The 25,995-nt window shown below is 37.1% G+C and overlaps 1 protein-coding gene across 2 annotated transcripts in view; it reads right to left on the bottom strand.

The window, feature by feature from the left end:
* Positions 1 to 25,995, bottom strand: part of PIK3C2A (phosphatidylinositol-4-phosphate 3-kinase catalytic subunit type 2 alpha) — a 69,676-nt gene that overhangs the window by 26,766 nt on the left and 16,915 nt on the right. Inside the window, exons 2-8 of one of the 2 annotated variants that reach the window (XM_014962256.1) lie at positions 14,037 to 15,215; positions 8,507 to 8,613; positions 6,735 to 6,892; positions 3,657 to 3,777; positions 2,880 to 2,991; positions 2,227 to 2,306; positions 2,061 to 2,124 (exon numbers count right to left, since the gene is read on the bottom strand). In XM_014962256.1, coding sequence (XP_014817742.1) covers positions 2,061 to 2,124; positions 2,227 to 2,306; positions 2,880 to 2,991; positions 3,657 to 3,777; positions 6,735 to 6,892; positions 8,507 to 8,613; positions 14,037 to 15,149 — 1,755 coding nt within the window. In that variant the 5' untranslated portion in view covers positions 15,150 to 15,215. The remainder of the gene's footprint in view (positions 1 to 2,060; positions 2,125 to 2,226; positions 2,307 to 2,879; positions 2,992 to 3,656; positions 3,778 to 6,734; positions 6,893 to 8,506; positions 8,614 to 14,036; positions 15,216 to 25,995) is intronic. The other variant, XM_014962257.1, reaches the window with a different exon arrangement.

Raw genomic sequence — 25,995 nt, 5'->3', positions numbered from 1 at the left:
AATTGCACTTACACTATAGTATAGCTTCCATAACGGAACCTCATCTTTTTTTATTCACTTTACTATACTTTTGAGAAGAGTTTGTTGCAACTTTTGCCTCACATACAATTTACTTTAAATGATTCTTTCAGATGATGCAATTGCAAACTGTCACCTTGGAGAAGGAAAGGGACTGCACACTTAACAGGAATCTTTTAGAATGGAATACATCAACTTCGTATCAGAAAATGAAAGTGTTGGCAGGCTACTTAAGACAAAGTCAAAATGCTCCTAATATTCCTTTCCTTCTTCTCTTCAAACAGAAGAAGAGCCACCTAATTTAAATCTAAATTATCTTAGGTTTCTTTTTTTTTTTAATATAAGCAAAGTCTTCCTCCAATTTTAAAGAACACATGTAGAAAATGAAAATATTTTCTTCAAAACAACTGTTCACTTTTTAAGGCTTAACGTATAGGTTTCTTTCACAATCACTTATGAGCACTTACAACTAAATAAGAAGGAATAGTGTAATATCCTTTTGGTAAATTGTAAACTGATTCCCGACCCCCACCCCTTCCCCAGACACATTCCCATGACCTTCCAGAAATGGACAGCAAAGAAGCCATTTGAATCAAAATGGTTTTGGATTGGGAGCTACCTGGCAACAATTAACTTTGTCCTGGTAAGAAAATAACCATAGAAGTCAGAAGACATTGTAAATATTTAAGCCACACATTCAAAGCTAACACTTTGAAGACAATAGCTATTTTGACAATGGAAAGCAAAATTTCCAGTGCTATTTTCCTCACAGGCTCTCAATAAAAAGAAAATAGGTAACTTTTAAAGTCTGAAATCAAAGGCTACGTACAAGTTACTTTGGGAATACTTTACCTTGTTTCACTTCAATTAGCAAGTGTCAGCTACTGACTATGTACAGGAATCAACTTCAGGAAGAAAAAATTTCAAATGCGACAACTGCTGATATTTGGACCTAGTCATCATCACCTACAAGCTACATCTCCCATCCTCAAAAAGACTGTAGAAAGAGTAAAACTTAAGCCTGAACAACTGAGATGTTTTGCAGTCCTCCCCTCAGTCTCTGAAATCAGTTAAACAAGCAGAAGCAGCTGCAAGAGCAAAGCGACAAAAACACCATTTCAACGAGCAGTAACGTCTCATTCTCCTACAAGATTGTGTTCGAAACTACCCTTGAGAACATGGTGAATCACCATCAAGTGAATTAAATAACATTAAGGGAATATATAAATACTGGATATCAGCTTGTTCAGACCTGCATTCCTGGAGAAGCAAACAAATGAAATGTAAATAAAAAAAGTATCATAATTAAGTCATTCATTCCAAGACTGTTCTTATAGAAACTCTTTTAAGAAACACAGTTATCAGTTGTATAAGAATTTAGGTCTCCAAGTTGCATTACTACCAGGAGCTAAAATAAGCTTCTCCTTTGAGAAACAAGTAAAGCAGGTTACCTTGGGCTAGCTTTTGCATTTGGGAAATCACTCTAAACTACTTCACATGCAAGGTGTTTTAAGCAACCTTCATACACTGAAATAGACAATGGATTTGACAGTGTATTTTAAATTAATCCAATAGTGCAGAATAAGATGTTATTACAAGTAAGTTTTACAAAAAGTGTATGTTCCAAACATGCTTCAGTTATAACTCCCATTGTACACCACTATTACTGCTCCCTCTTGTGTAGAATTTTATCTGTTACCAATATATCGTTCACAGCCGACAACCACTTACATATCCAGGATTCAGACCTTTTCCCTATTCCCCTAAATTAATGCCCTCCAGCATTTTTGAGGAAAAGGTTATTTTGCACCCCAGGACAGATACAATTCTCATCGTGATGATTAGGTAATAATTAGTTAGCAAGAAAAGCCAGGAAGAAAAGAGGAAAAGCAATATAAAAATCCATGAGTCCAAATTTACAATTGACAGCTTGTTCAGATCTCAGTTTCCCCAAGAATTCCAGCAAGTCTTTTTTCCAACTAAGACATTAGTAAGCTTTCTCACGCTACTTTTGGTTCAGCATTAATTTACAACGACCTTACCTCATTTTTAAGAGCTATGTTAACTTGCTTGTGATAGACTTCTAGAAGCTCTTCAATAGAAGACCTGCAAGAAACAGTAGTTATCAAAGAGAAGTGCAAGAGCATGACAACCTTGGTCAGAAACTCAGCAATGGGCTTGATTACTAAAATAACCACTTAACTTTACCTTATAACAGGTTCTCTGAAAGGCTTTTCAGCTTTGTAGAGGTGTTTGGTTAGATGTATGGGTGTTCTGTCATCATCTTCCTGCAATAAAATATTAGATATTAAGTCCAGTTCCCACCATTCTATAAGTTGTAATACTGTTTTAGAAGTTTCATTACTAATACCTGTGGAATAAAAGGGGAAAGATATAAGGTGATATCTTTTCAAGTTCTTTTCAAAGGGGAAAAGAACTAATTAATAGCCTATGAAACATGTACACACTGGGACAGGGGGAAGAGGGAAGAAACAGCAATGAAGTGCCAAAGTATGCAGATACTAAATATATCTCCCTTCCTCTTTGGTGGTCTGATACATATCTAATTAAACTAAAAAACTGTTCTTTTATTTAACTCTGAAACTTGCTGCTTTTCTTTCAGGCCTCAAGTTTAGTCCAAATGCTTGCATACTTTTTCCAGCTATAAGAGAGATTATCCATATTTATACTGTTTGCCTTGTGAAAATTCAGTACGTATTTAATTTTCTCTCAGTATAAGAGAGCACACATACTAATTTGTGAATCACTCAAAAAGGTTACACCTCAGATCCATCAACTCTGATGAAAACTCCCAATCTCTTGGAGATTTATATTGCTGCTGCAGTTCAGGAGGTACTTACTGTTCGTGCCAGATCTCTGCATATTACACTATGGGTCAGCAGCTGCAGTTTGATTTCTGTATCCCACTTCCGACAGTGCTGAATATATTCATGACTGCCTATGCAGTGCTTACTGTTAAATAAAAGAAAGCTACAGTTACATGAAAATTATACAGTGTTTTTCAAAAAACTCACATGGAATACTAAGGCAATGCGTTGGCTAAAAATAAGGAAATGGCAAATCAACCTCTGGACCATCCTTTTTGATCTGATTTTTACCTTTGCAGAAGTTTTAGTATACTATTACAGATACCTGTACTTTTGCTAAAACTCTTAACTACTGTGGCTAACATTGAAACCAAATATTTTAAACCCCTAAAATAATGAGGATTTATAAACCATGACTTTTGGGAAAAAAACAAAACCAAACCAAAATCCAGATTATTTCAGATTATCAGAAATCATCAGCAGATTTTTTTTTGCTAGTTGTTGGGATTTGAAGAGCAGCTGAAAACTACAATGTCCATCTACAGAAATGCTCTAGAAATCTGCATCTAAAAAAACTTGTTTGTGTTCAACACACCAGATGGCGGATTAGAACAGATTTCTAGGAAGCTGTTGAGAACCTACTTTGTTGTATACCAGAGCAACTCTAAAGACTTCTGATCTTTGTGCAAAGTGTGGCTCTTCCATGTTCTTAAGATTTTTGTTTTCACATATTTAATCATTAAAGATACACTTTCCAGCAACTGTGCCATGAAAAAGCATGAAGTATTAATGAAAAAAGAGTTTGCTTACTTCTGTAAAACTTCTTCGTGGCCACAGACTTTCAGGATATAGCTGCCAATGTCCACTTCATTCAAGTCATCATGCACCCAGCAAAGTGCTTGCATTATTATAAGCTCAACAGGGGAACTCACTGTTCAAAGAAATTACAACTAGAAGTTAAGTATAAATCTATAGCAAGTGATATTAACCCTTTTTCATGCACAAATTGTAGTTATTTAATAAAATTTATTTTTATACTTGTAGGGAAGACTCTTATGCTTCTATAATATCCTAAATTTCATAGTTTGAGATCTTCACTTTTTTTCCACAAAGGCAGGCATCTTATAACACTTGCCTGTAGTTTCAGAAATCTATAAATCCTTTTAAAATTAGAATACAGTGTAGTCAGTTGACCAAAAGTAAAAAAATAGTCTGTAATCTGTTTTCCAAGAGTTTTTATATGTGGATAGCCTTTTTTTTATTTATTTATAAAATTGTCCTATTTAGCAACGACTTCAAATATCTAAGTGATCCCAGAACTTTGCAAAGTTCAAAAACTCTGAAGAATTGGAAAAGGAACTTCTGTATTTGTTCTGCTTTTAAGGAAGTGAGTATCAGCTGCAGCCAAGGCAAATCCTAATCAAAGTCCTTCCCTCTCCCCACTTTCCATTTGTCTAGGGCAGTTTCCACATGATACAGAGCAGAATTCACTAAGCACCACCAAGCCTTTGCAAAAAGCAACTCTTAACTACTAGTACTTTAACATCAGGCTCCAAATGCTTTTTTAAAAAAGCATTCTTCCATCCAGTAACTACAGAGCAAAAGAAGTAATCCCAGTCAAACCCCAAATCCATTCCCCTACAGCCACCAGATGTCACTGGGGAAAAATACATTGGCATGTTTTAACACCACAAACATTTTAAGTAGAAAATGCTCTCTTCACTTCCCTCTTCCACTTTAAATCATTTGCAAACAATGTCACTAAATGCCCCAAAATTCAGTAAAAAACACTATACAAAAGCATTTTATTTTTTCATCAGTACTTTAAAAGTGGTGCTTTCTCCCCCTGCCATCTAGGAACCTTCCTAATTTTCCTGAATCTTGTTTTTCTTAAGAAATGTTGCTGCTGTGGTGGATACAGAAAGCTAACTCCACAAAAACATTTTCCACAAGATAATGCAAGTACCTCATCTTATTAACAGATGACTAATTATTACAAGCACAGAGGTATTCGATAGCATATGAAGAATGAGCATATCTAATTCAAGAACAAGAAATGGTAAGAAGTATGAATTCAGAAACACTATTTAACTCATTATTAAGGCTATTTACCTTATTATTAATCTAGAATGAAACTGCTGCACTACCATCAGTGCAGACTGTGGTGATTGATAGAGGAAAAAAGATGCAGCAACAGTTTATGGGGTACAGTCACAAGCTGCATTGACGAAGGTCTGCCAGTGCTGCAAACCCTTGTGGAGCAATCCAAAGATAAGATTACCATGTTTTCCCCACCCTCTGCCTCATTGAAAGATATTAATTTCTTGCTGACATGCAATGATTGCTCACGTAGACTTGTACTTCCAATGCAAAATGAACAGGTATACCCAAAAAGCTCTGAAGTTCACCTGTTTCCCTCCTGGGTTCTTTCTACACATTGAGTCATCAGAACACTGAAAGGCTACAGTCCCTTCCCAGCAGGACTGAAAGCTATACTAAAGTAGTTCCAGCACTAGGAGGCTCAGGTATGCAACAATTTGAACAAGAACAGAAGGAATTAAAGGAAGAGAAGAACTTTACACATATTACTAGTCACAGTACGAGCTACAGATACCCATCTTTCACTAGCTACAGAAGAGAAGTAGTTTAATTGTGATTAGTTTCAGCATCAGAAAAAAGGAAGCAAGCAGAAAGCACAAAGAATAAGATATACAGGGCTAGAATGCAAGACACAATATTAAGAAAATTTCTAGAAATAAAAGGGTGAAGCTGCAGCATTTTAGTTATGATACTAAAGCCTTTGTAGGAAAGGATTAATCCTATAATATTAGGAAAGTGCAATCTTAAGGATGAAGAGCCGAAACCCTTCCTAGGGTACACTTAAAAGTCCACCTAATTTCTTAACAAGAGTACTAAAATCATAGCAGAATAAGGCCCAGAAAATTAATACAGAATGAAAACACCTATGCATCAGGAGCTCGTTTTCCAATACAGCAATTTAATATCTTCTGAGAACAACCAACTCCACACTGTTGCAGGTAGAGAACTAAATGATAAAAAATACACCACAGCACAGATCCACTACCAGGTGACAAGGTCTGGGAATGGGACTCCTCACAAGGGCTAAGAGACTACAGCAGTAGAGAGGCTAAGAAATATGTTGCTCAGTTATTTTATCACCAAGAACTGCCAGAAGTTGATAGCATCCACAGTTACAGCCTTTAATACAAACATGCTGTGCAGTCTGGACTGCATAGTGAATACAAGTTTATGTACAAGAACAAGGTAAACCTAAAAGTTATACCCCAAAGTAATACTCCTAGTTGTCCACAAAAGTAGGCCCCCTAAGATGTGGCACACTGCAACAGTACTGTTTTAGTGTTTGTGTTCATAAGCATATATTGAAGTCAAATAATAGATAATTTCAGTATTTATTCTTATTTCCCTACAGGAATTTGTCTGAATTTCTAGACAGCCTGCAAGAATTTATTTAAACGCTTGTCAGTGTTGAAATAAACAAATAAGTTAAAAGTTAAGAATTTCAGGCCCAGTACCATCATCTCCTCAATTACCATAAAGTAGGTCAAATTCTTGAAAAACTGTTTTACATTCCCAGCTGTGGGTAGAAAAGCACTTCTGGTTTGCTTGGCTTTCCTTCTTAAAAACATGTTTCTCTTTGTAAGTTTCCAAATATTTTCTAATGGAAGCACTAACCCAGAATTGGGTTTTTAATTCGGTTACCTTTTCCACACTCCCCACAAGCAATCCATGCACCCGAGACCTAGGATTACAAAACCTGGAAGCCATTGGCCTAGACTGAGCACACAGCCTTAACCCACCATTCTAAGTCTTACAAGCAAAGTCCAATTTAAAAAAGCAGAAACATACCATCACACGTAAAAGTTACTGGTTGCTGGAATTCTTCGATTTCTATAGAAACCTTGATACTGGCACTCTCCCCACTTATATTTCTTTGCAGCATGACTGGACTCAGCACAAAGCCTGGATTTGTTTGCTGATTAGCATAAGGAAACTTGGTCCTCAATCTGAAAGCAGAGAAGGCTTATGAAACATTGCAATGGGTGAGTCTACAACAAGCAAAATAACATGGTAATAACCACAAGCCAGAACAGTAAAGAGTACCTTTAGCTCTTTACCTAAATTGTACATACAAAACACCACTTAATTTTCTACTCTCAACACAACACTGCCCACAATAATTATAGAAGTGGTACTTAAAAGGGAAAAAACCCCTAGTTTATAATTAGGCAGGTTTTCCATACAGCTTAAAATATTTAATAGGTTAATGCTTACAGGACATAACCAGCTTCTGTAGAAGCTAAGCTCTTAAACAGTTTTAAAAAAGGTAATCCATAGCATTCGCTAAAAATAAGTTTAAAAAAGGGTAATTTCTATTACATACAAAACACCACAAAACTCTTTACATGTTTTTTATTTTTGGAAGTCTAACCTGAACTTAGATACTATGCAAAAGGTAGATATTCCAAGTTGTGGAAGTTGAGAAAGACGCGTAAATTAAGAGAAAGGTTTTTTAGTAGGAAACAAACAGTATAAAACATTCATCTAGTAATGAACAGACAGCACTGTGATAGCTGCTTTTTACTTTCTGCTATTTAACATTGATAAAATAACTTAACCTTAACCTTCTACCAACATTGAAGTAGCATTATAGGAGATTAAGAACAGAACTAATTTATAATGGTCATCTATTTCATCATCTTGATTCCTGACAATAACATGAAAGGGAAAAAAAGGAATCCCTCTAGCAAGAGTTGTCCAGTCAGAAGTCCCTCGGCATTTTAAGCGCTATGTTGTTCATCAGTAAGTTCCACAGATATATGACTTCTCATTGGTTTTGAGGAGCTTGCTTTTCATTTCATAAGCATTCCTGTTTTATCCTTCACATTCAAAGATCTTTATTTCCCCCATGATTTCTTGAATTTTGATCTTGAGAGGAAAAAAGGCAAGACTCCTAGTTTGTTTTCTCTAAAAAACCCAATCTTTCATTGAGTTATGCCAGTAAGCAAAGAAAAAAAATAATAAAAAAATAGAAGGAGTATTCTTTGGGGTGACCTTTAAGAAACTTCATCACCTGAAGAAAGCAGGAACAAGTTTGAAGGTTTTATTTGTTACAGAATTCCACTTGTGGAAGCAATAGAAATGAGAGCATTTAAGGGTTAGAAAGCCATTGAGTGACAGGATTTAGTGAGGTGCATCAACTAATTAAAAAAGGACTTCAAATTCTTTCAAAATAAATTGTATTTAAAAATAGACAAAGGAGATACAGATATATGGAAATATAGAAAAACAGTTTGAGGATTAAAAAATATTATAAAAACAAAAAAAAAGAGGAAAGTCACAGGATTAGAAGAAGAAAGAGGAGATATGATAATCCAAAACTTTTGTGCTGAACACCTTAACAATTCTGTTGCGTTCTTAGAAAAAACAAAAACAAAAACCATGAGCAAAGCAAGACAAACCCAGGAAAAACTAGGGTAAGAAAAGGAAAAAAGACACATACTGAAATCTGCCCCATCAAGCAAAAAAATGTAGCATTGGCCCTGACAACCTAAGTGAAAATCAGTTATTCAGCATTTTTTTTTCTTCTGAAAGCTAATTTGTGTTCAGTAATTTCTTACTTTGTAACTGCTTGAGAAAAAGCTGACAGTTCTTGATTCTGCCCTTCAATTTCTTGGAGAAGCACGTTTTCTGTCAGCATGCCAGTGGTCCCATTGTCTTTCTGCAACTCAAAGATAATACAGTATTTAAATAGCTGCAAACATATTCCTATAGCCACCAAAAACACATGTAGATGATAGATTTTCAGGAGTCTGAGGTTTACTATTAGTTTTATGTCTACTTCTATGAGGAGAAAAATGTACATCATTACTAAATTGAAATGTAAAGATTCACTGGACCAGTCACTCCATTATAGAAGGTATTTATTTGACAGCATCATTATCAGCTAAGTTTAATTTGAAAGCATATCAGTTCCTAAGATCCCAGCAGTGACCCATTACATTAGAATTTGGCTGGATTTTGCTGAACCAGAGGAGGAGGACAGACAAATGATTTTTTCCTCCACTTCTGTGATGCAACCTTCAGCGTAGTTCCAGAAAGAACCATTACACACCAGTTTTGCCCATAACTACCTTTCTCTACAAAGCAGGAAAAGATAAATTGTACACTGGAAGGAAGTAGCATTCAGAACATTAAACTCAGAACTAATCTCATGGTATCAAATTACTGCTGTTTTAACCCTTTATGCCAGATGCACCCACCAGCTCCCAAAAGTGTAAACCACAATCTTTGAAGTATCCAATCTAAAAACCGGTTGCTAAAAGAGAACCGCAGTTTCAAAGAACAAAATCCAAAAATCTTTAAAAAAACCAACACAAGCAAAAAACTGCAGCAGTTTTTAATCCATATCTGTTTCCGATCCAATTCACAATACAGCCATACAGATGCTAGTGTAAGCAAAAAGCAGAGAGCAGCTGGAACAACCAGTGGCATTGAGGTGGAAGTAATTTGCCTGTAGTCTAACAGCCAGCACTAGCCCGAAACACTCAATGAAACTCCAGCCAAATACTTCCTGGAATAAGTTGATCTTGAAGCCTTTGCTCATATTCAACCTAGGGTCATTGCAGAGGATAATAACTTCTGACCAGTTACATTTTACATCCAGAGCTTTTAGAATGCTTATAGAAATCTTTAATCCACCCAGAAGTCCAGAAAAAAGAAAAGTGGACTGCACCATAGTTCTGAAAATCATCACAACCTGTTCATATTTGAAATAGTGAATAACTACTTAACTAGTATGTGGGTTATTAATTATTAGCTGACGAAGTTAGCTGAGCATCTAATTTCATTAGAGCATATCAGACAACACAGTCAAATTAGACTGTCTCAGAAAATGGGTCAAATCTGTAACATGCACAGCTAGGGACTGTCAGGTAGGTCTTTTAGCATTTATTTTTGCTGCAATTAAGTTGTTTGAGCAGTACAGCATAAAGAAGGGATAATACACACAACCCATAATTGCCACTTGAATTGCATCTACACCTAGTTATTTCAGCTAAAATACAGGCTTCATCAACATTGATCAGTTCAAAAGGATAAATTCTATATAATCGGGGATTAGCCATACCATGGGCTATGGGAGCAGGAAGGACTATTAGAGCAGGAAGTTGTAAAGCCACAAAACCTGGAGTGAGATTCAGGAACACGTATATTACCTTGAATTTAAAAAGGTTCTTCCATTCTAACATCTCAGACAAGTTCTATCACATAAAAATCCTTCTGGGCAACTGCACAAGACCTGCTGACAAACCTGCGCAACTGTATCTAGTACCTGTATTTTTTAAGCAATCACACAATAACAAAAAAATCATACAAGGAAACAGGAAGTTAACATACCAAGTGAAAGGTAAACACCTTTGATAAAGATTCAACTAACTGCTAGTCAGCACTCAACACAAAATTCAAAATTTCAGATCAAAAAGCTGGCTACATAGATGTTAAATTTTCTCTATTTAAAAACCCTTTTAAAGTTAAGTAATACTACAAGTACTCAAAGTGCTTTGCAATTCTAACCAGAGTAGAAAAGCACTGCACAAGGGGATTAAAGTCACACCAATGACTCAACATTGCCACTTGATGCTACTGTGTGACACTTCTGAACTATTTACAGTACAATTTGCAGGTTATTCTGCTGTTAAATTCAAAGTAGTGTAGGCAACTACAAGGCATTTGTACACACGCAAGCTTAGCCAGGATAAACAATAAGTTCTAATGTAATGAGCAAAGAAAAATAATTAAAAAAAAGGTTATTTGGTTACCCATAGTTGGCCTCAGGGTCACATTTGGCTAAAGAAAGAAACCTAATGTTACTACAAATATGTATTGGTAGAAATTACCTCCTGGTGGAAAATTAAGAACATTACCTCCTTGCATTTTTAGTTGAATTTCTATACTTACTTTTGATCACTTTGTGGAAGATAATTTCAGGAGGGCAAGGTTTGACAAACTAACAAAAATCAAGAGATCCACTGGACTTGGAAGATTAGGGGTTTGAGCAACACATAGGATTTTAATTTAACTTACAGATGAGCAAATCTAAGAGGTGCAAAAGCTATCAGTCAAATAGGAAATAACTTGTAAGAAAGGACTTCAAGCCAAACTAGATAAGTAGTTCATAACAGCATAGCTTGCAAAAATAGAAGCAGTCTGCAAATACAATTACCGTTAACAATAACGAACAAACCCAAAACCCAGCAAATTACCAAAAGTCAAGTTAAATTAAATTACACTCGTATATAAAGCCACAAGACTCTTCAGCTCTGCGGAAAGGTAGAGAAGACAACACCTAAAATAGCACAAAATTATGATTTTGTCTCTGCTTTCAGAAAGGAGAGTGACAAACTCAAGTATATAAGGGGGAATACTGAATAGATAGATATATCATCAAGTAATGAAGGACAACTCTAAGCAATTTCTTGATTTGATATTAGTTTTGTTTAAAGGGGCAGCGAGGCTATGAGTTATTCAGGGGAAAAAATGATGCAAACTAGTTAGGATGCAAGACTTCAGAATATACTTTGAAGGAAATATGTACCTGGAGGTAAATGGGATAAAATACAAAAGAACTACCAAAAATAGAGGCTAAATAACTCAGCTTCCTACTATACCAGATGGAAAAATCATTTAAACTAGAAAACAAAGTAGTAGCACAAGATGGGCAAAAGCCACATGTTGAAAGGATAGCTCTTTGAGAGACTCACATTTAGATCCATTTATTATCTTCTTTAACTCATCACAAGCAGCAGAAACACCCCTGCTGATAATTTATAATCTTGTATCATCAGCTAACTTTATAATACAGACTAGAACTGGAATATTATGCCAAAACTAGTTAACCACAGACTGGAGGAACAAAAGTAGAAAGTATATCTTGAACCCTCAATTGGGCTTTCACTGCAGGAGTCTGCTATAAACTAAGAACTTCTTAGAAAAAGCTGGCAGCTTAAGAAAATCAGGTATATCGACTACAGGATCAGTAGGTACTGTTGTGATGACATCGTAAATAAAGCAAATGCAATAAAAGCATATCAAGCAGGATGCCCCTACCTGTAATGAGGGTTTATTCACGCCACTTTACAAGGCACATGGTACACCGGGCTCTCACACAGAGAACTAAAATTCTCTTGAGCCATCTTCAAAAAAAAGTGACAGGAAAGAAAAGCTTACACAGAGAGCTTCCAATGAAAGCTGACAGAAAGTCACTGTCACTTATAACACGCTGAGGTAAACATCAAAATGGTTCTTTATCTTAAATCCTGCTAAGAAGAACATCAGTAAAGAACTAGTTACGAACGCATTGCTACTTAAAATTAGATGACTGATGAGGACAGTGAGAGTCTGGAACAGCCTTTATATCAAAAGTAGCAGGAGGAAAAGACCACACGGGAAGGTAAAACTCCAGCATTTCATGACCCAGTTAACATGTGATCTGCAAACAGCAGGGATTGAGTCTGACCAACAGGAAAAATCCTTTAAAATCCTGCATTCTTGAAAAAACCCTGGAATTTATAAAAACATATTTCATTCAGCAACAGTGAAATATTACTTTCTACAGACAACACAGAAACACTGATACAATATAGTCTAGCTATTCCAGTCAATAGTTACATGACAATCAACCAAAGGTCAGTGGAAAACTGACAGACACCTCACTGGATCAGGTGACAAACTGAAGCAGCAAACTGCTGAAGAGCCCAAGTTTACGTGGCCCTCCAAATACTAGGAAATAACTGAGCTCACACATCACAGCTCAACAGTGAGTGGAAAAAAATAAAACAAAGATAGACCCAAGATCTTCACACATATAATGTTAAAAATGCAATTCCTTTAAAAAAAAAAAGAGGTAAAGGGTTTTTTTGGGTTTAGGTTTATTTTGGTCCTTCTCCACTGGCCTCCTATTAAACTTTTGCCAGAACACTGACAACTAGCCCAGAAAAACAGGAAATCCTTCAAATGAGGGGCCAAAAATTTCACTTCAATGGAAATTTAGACAGCCCTTTAAGCCAGAGTCTAGTAAATCTTTCTTTTTCTGAGAAAAAAACCTCCCCCAGTTAGGAGGGGAAGGAAGAATTAAGAAGCCATTTGGAAAATATCCTTGACTGATAACAGTTGTTCTTTATGCCATGTCCCTAGTCTATTAAAAACACATAGAAAGACAATACATCAGATTCCAAACAGCCACAATCCGAAGTCTTCAAGGCAAACAAATCTTTTACTCCCCCCCTTTAGCCAGTTTCTACAAACAACATTTTTCCTGCCATTATCACCTTTCCCAGGGTGTTGACTTTTCCACTGAAGACTTCTCCTCCAGCCTTTGTACTCTCTCTACCAAAAAATAGTTACAGAAGTATTCATATTCCCTTTCTAGTGAGGTGACTAATATTTTAAAACTTCTTTTAATATCTTGTTTTATGATGGAATTACCACAGAAAGAATTTTAAAAGATAGGAAAAATTAATCTACAGTCATTTACTGCAGAGTAGCATTTACTGTTCCATTTACATTGGAAAAGGGTACTTATGGGGGCATAATTAACTAGATGAGACTGCTACAGTATTGATTATCTTCTGTACAGTTCAGTTCTCATACAAACTGTATGTGATCAGTGTCCAAAGAGGTGTGTGTGATAACTGAAACCTCTGTTGCATTTCAGTCTTGAGATTTTGATGAAAGTGATCCAAATCCAAGAGCAGAAATCACTGTTTTGCCCTGCCTGATAAAAGTAACATCACACAAAGATGGTTTTCCTTCTTCCAGCACAGAAGTACAGGGATTCTGACACAGAAGTACAGACATCCCACTACCCAGGACAACATAACCAAAAAGGTTCAGTAACAATCTCTAGCATTTCTGCACAGAAAGGAAAGATTCCTACCTACAAAAGAGAATTATAGTGGTTCTGTGAAAGACAGCAAATGGTACTGAGACAGCAGAAAAAAGTTTCTCAATATCACAAGTAATATCACATTATTTGGACACTGCTCAAGTCAAGTAATATTTAATAAGCAAATTGAGACCTTAAAGTGTCTTTAAAATATTGTGATTAATCTTTATTATTATACTGCAATTTAAAAATACTGATTTACATACCTGTGATGTTTGGCCCTGTGACTTTGCAAGTGGAGCTGTTCGCATGTTTAAGGACTGGCTCCTTGTAACTGTTGCTCCAGAAGATTTCCCATTAACTTTTCTTTCCAGATGACATGTTACTAACAACTTTTCTTCTAACAGCACAGCATCCCAAGGATCTTCAGCAGTCATGCTTGAAGCACTCTCTCCGTCATTCTCTGCCTTATTCAAAGTCTCCACACTATCCACTTTTGGTTTACTTAGGGGGTCCAAATCCAACCAATCAAATTTACTAACATCCCTGCAGCTTTCTGTGGCTGGTAGGGTAGAAACTGCAGATTTTATAGCGGTCATTTCCAAGTCTGTGCTCGACTTCCCATTTTTCAGAAATTCTGAGGTGCTTGCAATTTTGTCAAATACTTTTGCCATTTCTGGTGTAAGTATTGGAGGATACATAGGTAGGCTTCCTCCTTGTGGATGGAAAGGTGTAGTAGCTGCCAGCGGGTATGAAATGTATTGCGACTGTCTTGGAAGACCAAGATAAATAGGTTCTCTAGAGTGATAGGAGGACATACTTGGATGGAATCCATTCTGAAATATAGCAGTCTGTTTTGTGTAAGAAGCTGAGGGGTAAAGAGGAGGTAAAGTGCATGTCACAGGTGCTGGTATCCCAGGCATCCACTGTCTTCTCTGACCCATAGGCCCAAGATAAAATTGTGAAGACACAGATGGGCTAAAAATAGGATTTACGGGTAAGGTAGGTACTTTACTAGATTCAAAACTGTCATCCAGCAGCAGTTTCTCTAGTTCAGCATGACTGAGCTTTTCTATGTCAATGGTACTTAGTTTATCTTCCATGCTCTTGGCATCAGACTCTGGAAACACCATGAGATCATGGTCCTGTTTGTTATGAGTCTGTGCTTTTTGTCTGGTGCTGCTTAAAGAATGAAACGTTTGTTTATTACCAGCTACACCTCTCTCTTTCTGCATCTTAGCTAATGCCTCAGCTTCCATCTGCAAGGCCTCTTCTTTGTCCACATCTTTTGACCTTGTGGCTGCCAAAGAAGGTGATGACCGCTGTTTAAATCCATTGTTGCTGGATATCTGGGCCATACCGCAAGAGCTGATGTCCATTTGAAAAAGCAACACTTCCCTTGTACTGGTTGTACTGCCCTTGGCCTTGGAGCAGCTTTAGCAGATCTGAAACAGAAATGAAACATTAGAAAGACAAAGTAGTTATCCATGTATGATTTCTTTTAAGTCATACACCAACAACTGACAAGGTTGCACATGTCCTTCAGAAACCCAGGACATAAAATTTTAAAGAGACCAAATCTTTTTATTACAAAAATGATAGATGTATGAAACTACTGTACCATGATTATGATGGCAATAATAATGCTGAAGGACCTCCCCCCCTTTGGAAAAGAGTATTGAACTTTACCCTCTTAACAAGATAAATAGTGCTTATCAAATGCTATTTCTTGGACAAGCAAAATAAGTGATTTAGGTACAGCTGCTCATGAAGTAATCCCTTTAACAGCCCCTTATAGAAAGTGTCATTCACTGCTACGTAAGGGAAGAAACTCTGAAAGGTCACTTTTCCTTAAGGCCACCACCAAGAAAGTGACATCTTACATTTTTCTAATTCCAATCTTGTGCTCAGTACTATTATACAACTTCCCGTATTCACCATGATATCTATGCCTCTTTATTAAAATAATCTTGCAGGAACTATGTTATTTTTCAATATTATTTCTACTTTACAGCTTTAACACACAGACAAGTTAGAGTTGAATCCAGGAGATAAGTTGTCTTCCAGCAACAGCTAGTATGCATATCACGTAGCAAGATAAAATCATGAATAATGAGTTTCTGCTAGGAGAGTTACATAAACAGCAATCCTCATTAAAACACAGTTTCACTGAACTAGATGAGCCCTTTAGATGTAAATCATCATGGGTTTAAGTCATGCAACAATCTACAAATTAAAAGAGTTCTCTGCGGTAAATAATGTCAAAAACTCAGCAGTCTGTCTTTATGTCCCCTTGCTATTCACACCATGAGATAGGGTTCCCCCCCCAGCCCTGCAATCAGACCAGAGACGTATGCTTTAAATAAACTGACTGCTTCTGTGAACTTGCCACAAACAGCAAAATTCTTAATAGATTTTTAACAGATTATTTAAATTCTTTAATGTTCTGGCCAAGCCTTTGTTTTATCTACTTCTCTATAGTGCCTTATACTATGAAGGACAGACATCTGTATAAGAGGTTCTGTACATTTCAGCTGAGTCTGAAAACGTAAATTCAGGTGAAACCTTTCAAAAAGCAGTATTAAACTAGGACTGATGTCACAGGTATCAAGACAAGATTTAAATGAAAGAGGGTGTCTTAAGAAAGACTGAAACAGTGACAGACTTATAAAGTTCAAAATCCTGAAAAGCACACAACTAAAGTCCCGGGGAATAAAATCTTAAGGAAGAGCTTTGGAGGTTAATAGTATGTATCCATTCCACGAGATAATGATATCCAACACAGATGAACTCTACAGAAAAAAAGTAAACACCAGATCCTTTTCCATACAATATATTAAGCTGCAGAGTTTGACATTCATTAAGGCCACAAATATTGCCATTACAAAGGAGCCCTGTCCTATCTACTGCCTATTTGCACAGCTGAGTGTTGAACCTGATCAGAGAATTGTTTAATAAAAACAAACCCCAAACTTTTTTGCTGGATTCCTTTATAGACAGTGCAGATCCCTGGTCCCATTTACAGCAGCTATGGCCTTCAGTGCCATTCAGGTATTTACTAGCCTCCTGTTCACAGGACAGGCATTCTAAGCCTTCTAAAGATTTATTGAGTATTTTGTAGACGGTCTAAGCCTACTAGCCACAGATAACATCCTAACAAGAAGTCTAACATACTTTACACCAGCTGCTCAGACTGACTAGATACCCAAGCAGGCTTTAACTTCTTTATTAACTTGTGGCTGGGTAGAATTGCTATGCCAAATTTTCAGATGGAAGAACACCACGACTTATGAAGTCGTCTCAATAATTCCTGCTTGGTGTTTCCAAGCAGCAGCAGTATGAGGTAACTGCAGTTTTCACAGTCCTGCTGTTGCCTAAGGATTCTAAATAGCCGCAGGATTTTTTTTCCTGAATTTTATTTAAAGAAAAACTACCCTTGAATAGAATCTACTTTCTGAGACTATTCAGAACTGTTTGGGCTCCATCTTTGAAGAAAACTGTCAATGCATTCTGGTGCTGCTTGATAATTACAGCAGCAAGTGATTTTTCTTAAGGAAAATAATATCAAGATTATATTCATTATATTAACTATATAAAATAGTTCTGGCTCCTTAAAAAGTAGGAAGCCTTATTTTTCTGCTGAAATTGAAAGCTTTGATCTGCATACTCACCAAGCAGACTCCTACTCATAAGAAGTCTCTGTTCCACAACATCATAACTGCAGATAAACATACATTCCTTAGCACTCAGAAACATGGTGCACAGCTATTGCAGCACATTCATTCATAACATCTAGAGAACCACAATCACTCTACAGTTGCTTATTTTACAATTTCAGATTACAGTGCTGCATTTTTGTCAGTACATGACTGCATACTTGCACTGACAAGCCCACTGACTTCAAGCATTCAAGATAGAAGAATATTATCAGTGGTTACCTTAAAAATGGAATTTTACTTTCATTTTTGCAAGATAGTCTTATCAACATACATACACTTAATTCGATCACTGTCCTGTCCTTGAGAAACTTCTAAAACCAAATCAGTATATAAATTTGTCAAAATTCAAAAGCAGACTGCAGTTTTCAAACGGTTTGAAGTTAAAAACTGATAAAAAAATTGATAAAATTGCAATATTTTTAGCAAAATTTTATCCTGCGTGCCAGTTTTTAGCACTAAACTCAAACGATAAAACATCAGAAGAAAAGCTCCCTAGGCACAAGTATGATTAAAACAAAGACAGGCTTCCTTTTAAATGCTAACTACACTGCATCAGTTAACATTTTCCACATAAGAAGTTTAGCTTCACTTTGAGCTTCTGACTTTGTGGCCATTTAAGTTCAAAGGCAGAGAGTGAGGAGAATTTAAAATTCTCCAACATTTATGAAGGGGAGGGTAAATTCCATTTGGACCATCCATCAGCAGGAAACTCCTCTCAAACATTCAATTCAAATCGCAGAAACAGGAAAAACAGACACCTGAGCCATTACCATAAGAATTCACAAGAAGTTTGCAAGAACTGGAAGTCATGGGAAGACCTAGAAGTAATCCTTAGTCAGGACTGTTCTCATCTCAACTGCTGCACGCTATTTTAAGTAAGAGTAACAATCAGTTTTCAACTGTCAATCTGTTCAAGAACACAATTCTCCTTCCAAACACTTGAAAGAATGGGTCAAATGCTTTCCCCCTTTTTTTGTTTTTTTTTAAAAAAAAAGGAAAATTAGAAGCAACTTAAGAAATTATAACAGAAATTTCAAAGTGGTAAAACAGATTCCTATACCACTTGTTCCTCCCCTATATTTGAAATTAAATGGACACATTCATACTTTATACAAAGTCCCCATATTTACACTGCCCTAGCAGTAACTCAAACTGCCTGCTTCAAAATTTGTTTGAAAGCAGATGTAAAAATATCAACCACCCAATTTATCTATAGCTTGATGAAAGGTAATCTGTGTCTTGCAGCGTGACCTAGTTAACTTTAAGCAGTATTTTCTTTAAGTATTCAATCAGATGTGATCAGATGTGAGTCTGCAGACCTTTCTCTGGCTCCAGACTAGCAGAGTTTCCCTAAGAGCAACACCTTCTTGGAAGCAAATTTGCATTAACTTTAGAGTTGAAACGCATTTATTTGCTCAGCCAAGTACCTGAGTATTGCTATGTAATTTTATTTGACAATTGCTCATTATTCATTATTTCAAAGGATTAAAATGCTCTTTAAAAAAAAGTAATGTATCAACAAAGCTTTATTAATACCAAGAATCAAGAAACAGCAAGATGTCTGACCACCTCCTTCAGATCCAAGCCTACACATGGAATGGAAATTAATTTCAAAACAGATTTTCACTTACAGATGCTTACATAAAAGAACAAAAACATATTTACATATGCACTAATCTAGTAAATAAATAAAATTGAACCATTAAGAGGTGGATTGTTTGGTTTTTTTTTTCTAATGAGGAATTTATAGGTGTTTGGTAAGAAACTTCAGAAGAATCAATACAGGATATTATATCTCTACGAGGACAAAGCCTCCCAAAAATCTAAAAGAGTACCTTAACAAGCAAGGATGACTTTATTAGAAATAAATCCCGTTACCTTAAGCAGAGGTAATCTCACCATCTGCTCATGTACATGTTAACATTCTTCTCTACTTAAGATGAGTTTTCAAAAAACCCAAGGGTTTTAACATTCTATTTATAATTTGTTCCAGTGCTTGTTAAGCACAGAACGTATTATTTGGTAACTCATTCTTAAGAAATACTTTGTAGTTATCACAAATCAGTGCACATAAATTCCCTAGAGTCCAAGCACTAAATACAGAAGCAATGATAACAAGTCAGACCATTTCCTGCATTCCTTATAAAGTAATGCCCTGGGATATAGTAGCCAGAGCTTCCTCAAAACAAGTGTCATTTTCACAATAACTCCATGGTTATTTTGCCATTAATTAAAAAAAATAATAATATTTGAGGCATTTGCCTAACATTGAATGATAGTTAACTTAAGAATAAACAAATTGTGCCTACATACCAGAGATGGTACCATTTTTATGGGATAACAGGGAAAACTTAGCAAAGGACGGCAGCAGTAATATACTACGGAAAGTACTAATCATCTGGAAAGGAATTCATAGCAAGGCATTTGCCACAGCAGGAAAACTCCTTAGCAAGAAAAAACCTAAGAACTTTGATGTTCAAAATCCCTCTCTGCCAGATGCATTCAGATTGCCACAATCGAGAAACAAGTGAATAGATACTTCAAGAAGTCAGGTCACGAGTAAGTCCAGTATTTTAAAAAATACAGTCAGGTTTAAATTGGAAGTTTTTCAATAACATGTACATACTTATGTATGTCCTGAAAGGCTAGTATTTCAGTTATATAGTTCTAGCATGCTGTCTTTCCACCACACTAAAAACTTGATCGCTTTCTAAACCAGTCATCTTAGCAAAATTAGAAAATGCCCCCTTCCAGATGGGGTTACCTGAAAAACTGAATCCACTTGGGTTTTGGGTCACATCTACAGAATCTTCAAAGACAATTTCACTAGATAAATACAGGTGCCAATTTTTAATTCGGCACAAACTCTGAACCAGCACTCATTTCTGTTTTACCTAAATCATTCAGCTCATAAACAGAACAGCAACTGCATCTCTTAACTTTGAAATTTCATTTACATCTAAAAAGTACAATTTCCATCACAAAACATCTGATCTTGAGAGCTAGGTAAGAACAGGGTGTTTCCAGTACTAGAACAGCAATTCTCCAGGAACGCTTCAAGGTTTTTCAATATTGGCAACAAATCCCTTGAAAAATTCAGCCTGTAGAATCTTGATTTTTTGATCAATGTTTCAAGAGAGACAAAGGGTGCTGTGAAAAGGTTCCAGCCAAATCCTAGTGTAGGCGGCTACAGCTACCAACAGACCATAGGTTTTCCATTGCCACAAAGTACTCTCTCCCTTCTTGAACCAGTGATTTGCACCATTAAGTCACTGCAACTAATCCACCAGTAGATGTGGACACATGCAGATTTAATACAGCATGTTTGCAAGCTTCTTCAGCATATTTGTCCTGTTATACTCCTCCCCTCAAATTTTGAGCCCAGTCACCATTTCATTTAATCTTTTGAAGAGATAGGGGTCTTAAAGATAACTGAATTCCATACAAGTTTCATAAAAAACAAGCACCCTGACACTACCAAGAATGTTGAGTGTCACAGTCAGAATAAAGCAGTAGCATGAGCTCATATTATCAGACACCACGGATTTATTACCAGCATAACCTTTATAAATGCTTGAAACATTGCAAGAAGTCCTTAAAGCCAATCACTCAAAGACACAAATCAACAGGAAACATTCATGAGCTATTAGAACTACTCACTAACTTTTGCATCTCTGTGTTTCTCCCTATTTTGTTCTCAGCTCTGTGACAACACACCTGCAATCCTGTTCCTGCACAGTATTTTCTAGATGCAGATACCAGAAAAAGCAATAATGAAACTGATGGCATCCCAGGCTGTTTCATTCTGATGCACTTGGCCAAGATTTTTTTTTTCCATGCCTTACAGCCAAGCCTATTACCAGCATTGTTTGACAAAGGCTAAGAATTTTAGTTCTGTTGCAATGCTTCTCCTTACAGAATAATGCTTTCATACCCACTCCTGTTTCAGAAACTTGTTTTTAAAAATTTTTCCCTGGTTCTCTTGCTTTTCAGCCACCTCTAAAGTTGTGCTTTTCTCCATGTCACTCTTACGATTCCCACTTTTCCACCAATCCTTCTTTTCTAAGGATACTTGAAAACACTCATGCGATACGAAATATTCCACACAGAATCAATATTAGCCACTGTTCAAGGGTTTGCTTTTTTTATTCTTTTGGTAGTGCCATTGCCCCAAGTATTTTGATTAGCCAAGTGAGTAATCTGCTCAGTAATCCATGATTTGCTAAATAATTTTACTCTGGAATACCACTTTCCCAGAACAATTAAGACTGGAAGGGGCCTCAAGTTCTATTACCCACTCAAAGCAGGGTCAGCTCTGAGAAGGTGACAAGGGTGCTCAGGGCTTTATCCAGGCAGCAATACCACAGACAATGTCTTAGTTATTCCTATAGTGCAGGCCTGATCACAGCAGAGTGTGACAGGTTACCTGGAGCACCTATCTATACCAGTACTTCTACTAATCCCAATACCAGTGGTACCAAGCAGAAAGCAGACATTTTAAACTACATAACCAACTCAATCAAAAATCCAGAAAGTGTCTAGAGGGTGGGGAGGACAGAGAAAAGAGGAAAGAAACATTTGTGCTATCCACTTTAATTACCTAAATAGAGATGCATAAACACCTTCTGTATAGTTCTATAACATTCTACGGCACAGATGGAGGATCACGGTAAAACCCCAAATTTTCTTACATTACATGCCTGAAGTAAGCCCTGCAAATATCCTCCTAACATCACAGGGCATTCAAAACGCAGCGAAGCGCAGGAAGTTCATGATGCAACTTCCAGTGGCTACTACCAGGGAGATGAAAATAACCCTCCCCCACACAGATCCTATTCTATTCCCCGTGCAGCAGTGCACGGTATCACCTTCAACGCAGCATAACCAAAACCACTGGCAGAGCAGGGAGACAAAACCACGTCACCACAGCTCTGTCCCAGGCTTAACTCTCTATCACTGTATTAGTATCAACACACCAGTCTAACCAAATGCAATTCTGCTGCAGTGGCCAAATTATTTCTACCCCTTGCTTCAGCAGATGACTCTCCCCTCAGGCAGGAAATTTGCACAGTTTCAGTTGTAACCAGCAGATGCTGCTTGGTCATAAAACCTAGTATTTATGAAAGCATTAAGCAGAATTGTTGATGATTAATTGACAGAACAAATACACTGTTCACATGTACCTTTTTGCTTTATACATTAGAAAATACTAAAAGCTTATTAGATGTGTTGATTCAATCATTACATTTGTTTTTAAGATTTCCACCTGTAGAAAACTGAGCAGGATGGCTATACTCAGTTAGACCAAAGGTTCATCTCATGCTTAACTTGTCTCTAAGGATGGCTTCAGAAATGCAAATGGAAAAAAAGTTAAACCAAGGCAAACATGTAATGACACTTCCTCAAAATACTCTTCTAGTCTCAACTAATTTGCCGTTCAAAGACTTCCTGAATCCTGAGGTAACTTCTCTAATATTAAGACCCCTGATGGATTTTTTCCTCCAGGAATTTGTCCAGCTGCATGCTGGACTCATGTAACTTTCAGCACTCACCTTATAGCACTGTTACCACCCTATGCTTTTCTGCTGTGACTACAATCTAAGTAGCAGACTGTATCATTTATCCATGACTTGTTCTCGATGTGTCTCCTATAACTATTAACATCAACTAAAATATTGAAACCTATGAGCTTCAAACTCTTTATGGATCAAATAAATTCATCCAGGTCATCACACAGTAACCAACCTCTAGATCTGAACTAGTGACATACTCTTAACACAAACACCAGGAGGTCCTCATACACTACACACTGCAGTTTCCAGTTACTGTTGTGTTATTGTGAATGGTATTTTGTTTATAACTTTAATGCCACACACCTGAAAAATTACATTAAATATGCAGACATACCTTCTCTCTCTACTTCAGTTTCCCCAATGAAAGCACTCTGAAGTGTCCACCACTTGCAACAACAAACTAAACTTAGTCTGAATAAATAGTTTCGGGTCGCATTTCTAGTAAAGTATAGATGAAAGCTATACTTCTCATAACTTTTTTCTTTTAATGTAAGCTTTGAGGAAAACATTTTATTCTAAATCTTTTATAGTTTCAGTGAGGCTTATCATTACTGGCATGCTTTGAAACATTTCCTCCTTCACTTACTTGTCCAGTCTGGAAACAACTTCTGCATTCTTCCGCAAATACTGACATCACAACAACCTCCTCATGTACAAAGGGGCTGGATGAATGCTGAATTAGATGACTGATGTCATTGACCATTGCTGATAAAAACTGAACTCTGGTTCTGGTAAGTAATTACATATCCACGTCTTCTACTTAAAATGGAGGTATATGTTTACAGTTACACTTCCATGAAACGAGCAATTTACATTTGTGCTATACTCTCAAGTTTGTTGTACTATTCTAAAAATAAATAAATACCACAGTAACTACTGCACTAACTGCAGACAGTAAAAGGGAATACTTCTAAAATAAAAAATGGAAGATCATTACCTGGATGTCATTAAGGCTGACCTCCAAATACATGCTATATTTTATGAATTCTAGTCGTGTTAGCATTATACTGTCCTACCTATCAGTGTTAATTTATTGCAATTTTTAAAGCCTGAGGATTGTTCAAGAGTTTAAAGCCAACCAACACACAATCCTGCCCTAGTCTAGCATTCATTTTTCTAGACAGCCTCATATTGGTCTGGTTTTGGTCCCACATCAAAGCCTAACACAACAACAAAAAAACCCAAAACATCACCTCAGCATTTTTTTTTTAAGCAATATCTTAATTCCATTTTCTTCAGCTAGGTAGCAGATACAATAGCAGCATGGGATAAGAAAAATATCAGCAGTTTCAAGTTAACTTAGTTGAGAACTAAGAAACTGAGGAACACAGATTCAGAAAGGATCTTTTTACTTGACATTTTGAAATGCATCGTTTTCCATTTAAAGCATTCAATTTTTTTGTTGCTACGTAGAGAGCTACTCAAAAAAAGGATAAAAATAACAAAATCATCAATTTATCTTTATATATGCTAGTAATCTGTACTGATGAACCTTTATGTTTGAGTTCTTAATGATGACAGTAATACTCCAAAAGGAAAGAGAAACCTCAAGTTTCTAAATCAGGACTACTATTTTATTATAATTAAGTAGGACAAATTTATTTTATTGAATCAATCAGAATATTAAATCTTTTATGAGAGCGCCTGTGCATTTTTTTTATAAACCAGCATGTTTATGTAAAAGACTGTTCAAATACAGTACAACATTTAAGAAGACTCTAAATAGTTTATTACTTTTTTGGTTTGGGTTTTTGTTTTTCTCCTCCAACAAAAGGCCATTTATCTTCAAGTATTTGTTACTTTACTTCTCCCTGTGCTTTCTCCCACTGCCATTATCTCTTATGCAACTTCCTTTCACTGGCCATTTATTCTTTTTAATTTTGCTTCAACTTGTTTACAGTTTTTTGTGGGTTTTTTTAGATGTTAACTTAGCGGGCATTATAGTCTCCCATCCCCCTTTCCCCCCCATCCCCAATTTCAGGAACTTCTCTTCCTCCCAGATGCATAAAGGAAGTTTTTTCCACTCTCAGTGTTGGGGGAATGAAGGACACAACCACCTTCAAAGCTAACAGAACCAACTGGCAAAATAGTTTTGTCTGTCAGATTTCATTCCCTCTGACCCATTCGTTCTTCCCTTTGGATTCTTCAAAATCGTCTATGACTACTACTCTTGAACACAGTTTATATTCTAAGAAGGTATTGCACAACATCTTTTACAAACATCACACATTTCTTCTTGCATTTTCAGTTCCCTTCAGAAAAAGATTTGCCTTAAGTATGCGAGGTTTTTATTAAAACCTCTGCCTCTCTCCCCTACCCCAGATGAACTTAACTTCACTATGCAAAGATACAGGTATACCTTTTTTTTTTTTTATTGCATTGATGCAGAATAACAAACCCGATCAAGCTGAGAACAGTAAACCAGCTACACGCTTCCTCGTATTACTACTCATATCCGAAGAGCTCCCGGAGGAAAAGGCAGAGCTGTGTAAGGATCAGCTTTGTAAACAGCCAGCTTCTGCGGACCCCGGGTAACGCACCGACCCGCGGAGAGTTCGCCCACCCAGAAGAGGATGAACGGAAAGGGAACGGCACCTGGCGGGTCTCTGTGGGGACAGCCAAGGTCCCCCCGACACAGGGCCAGCGTTCCGGCTCCCGAGACCCTGCCCGGCGCCCGGTGACAGCCACCTGCCGCCCCCGAGACTTCCCCCTCAGGTACAAAAAGCACCTCCGAAACCCGGAGCGCTACGAGAGGGGATCCCCTCCCTGTCAGAACCGGCCCCGCTCCAGCGCCTCAGACTCAGAGTTACCCCACCGAGTACCTCCAGCGGGCAGCGCCTCCGCCGCCTCCCGGCACAGACCAGGCTGACCCCGGCCCCGCTGCCCACCCGCCACCGCGGCCCGGGCCCCGCCGCTCGCAGGTGCCGCCCCGG

This window comes from Calidris pugnax, unplaced genomic scaffold, assembly GCF_001431845.1.
Source record: "Calidris pugnax isolate Ruff unplaced genomic scaffold, ASM143184v1 scaffold593, whole genome shotgun sequence".
NCBI classification, from domain to species: Eukaryota; Metazoa; Chordata; class Aves; order Charadriiformes; family Scolopacidae; genus Calidris; species Calidris pugnax.
Note: the sequence above shows the minus strand (reverse complement) of the source record. Positions and strands in the feature narration are given on the sequence as shown.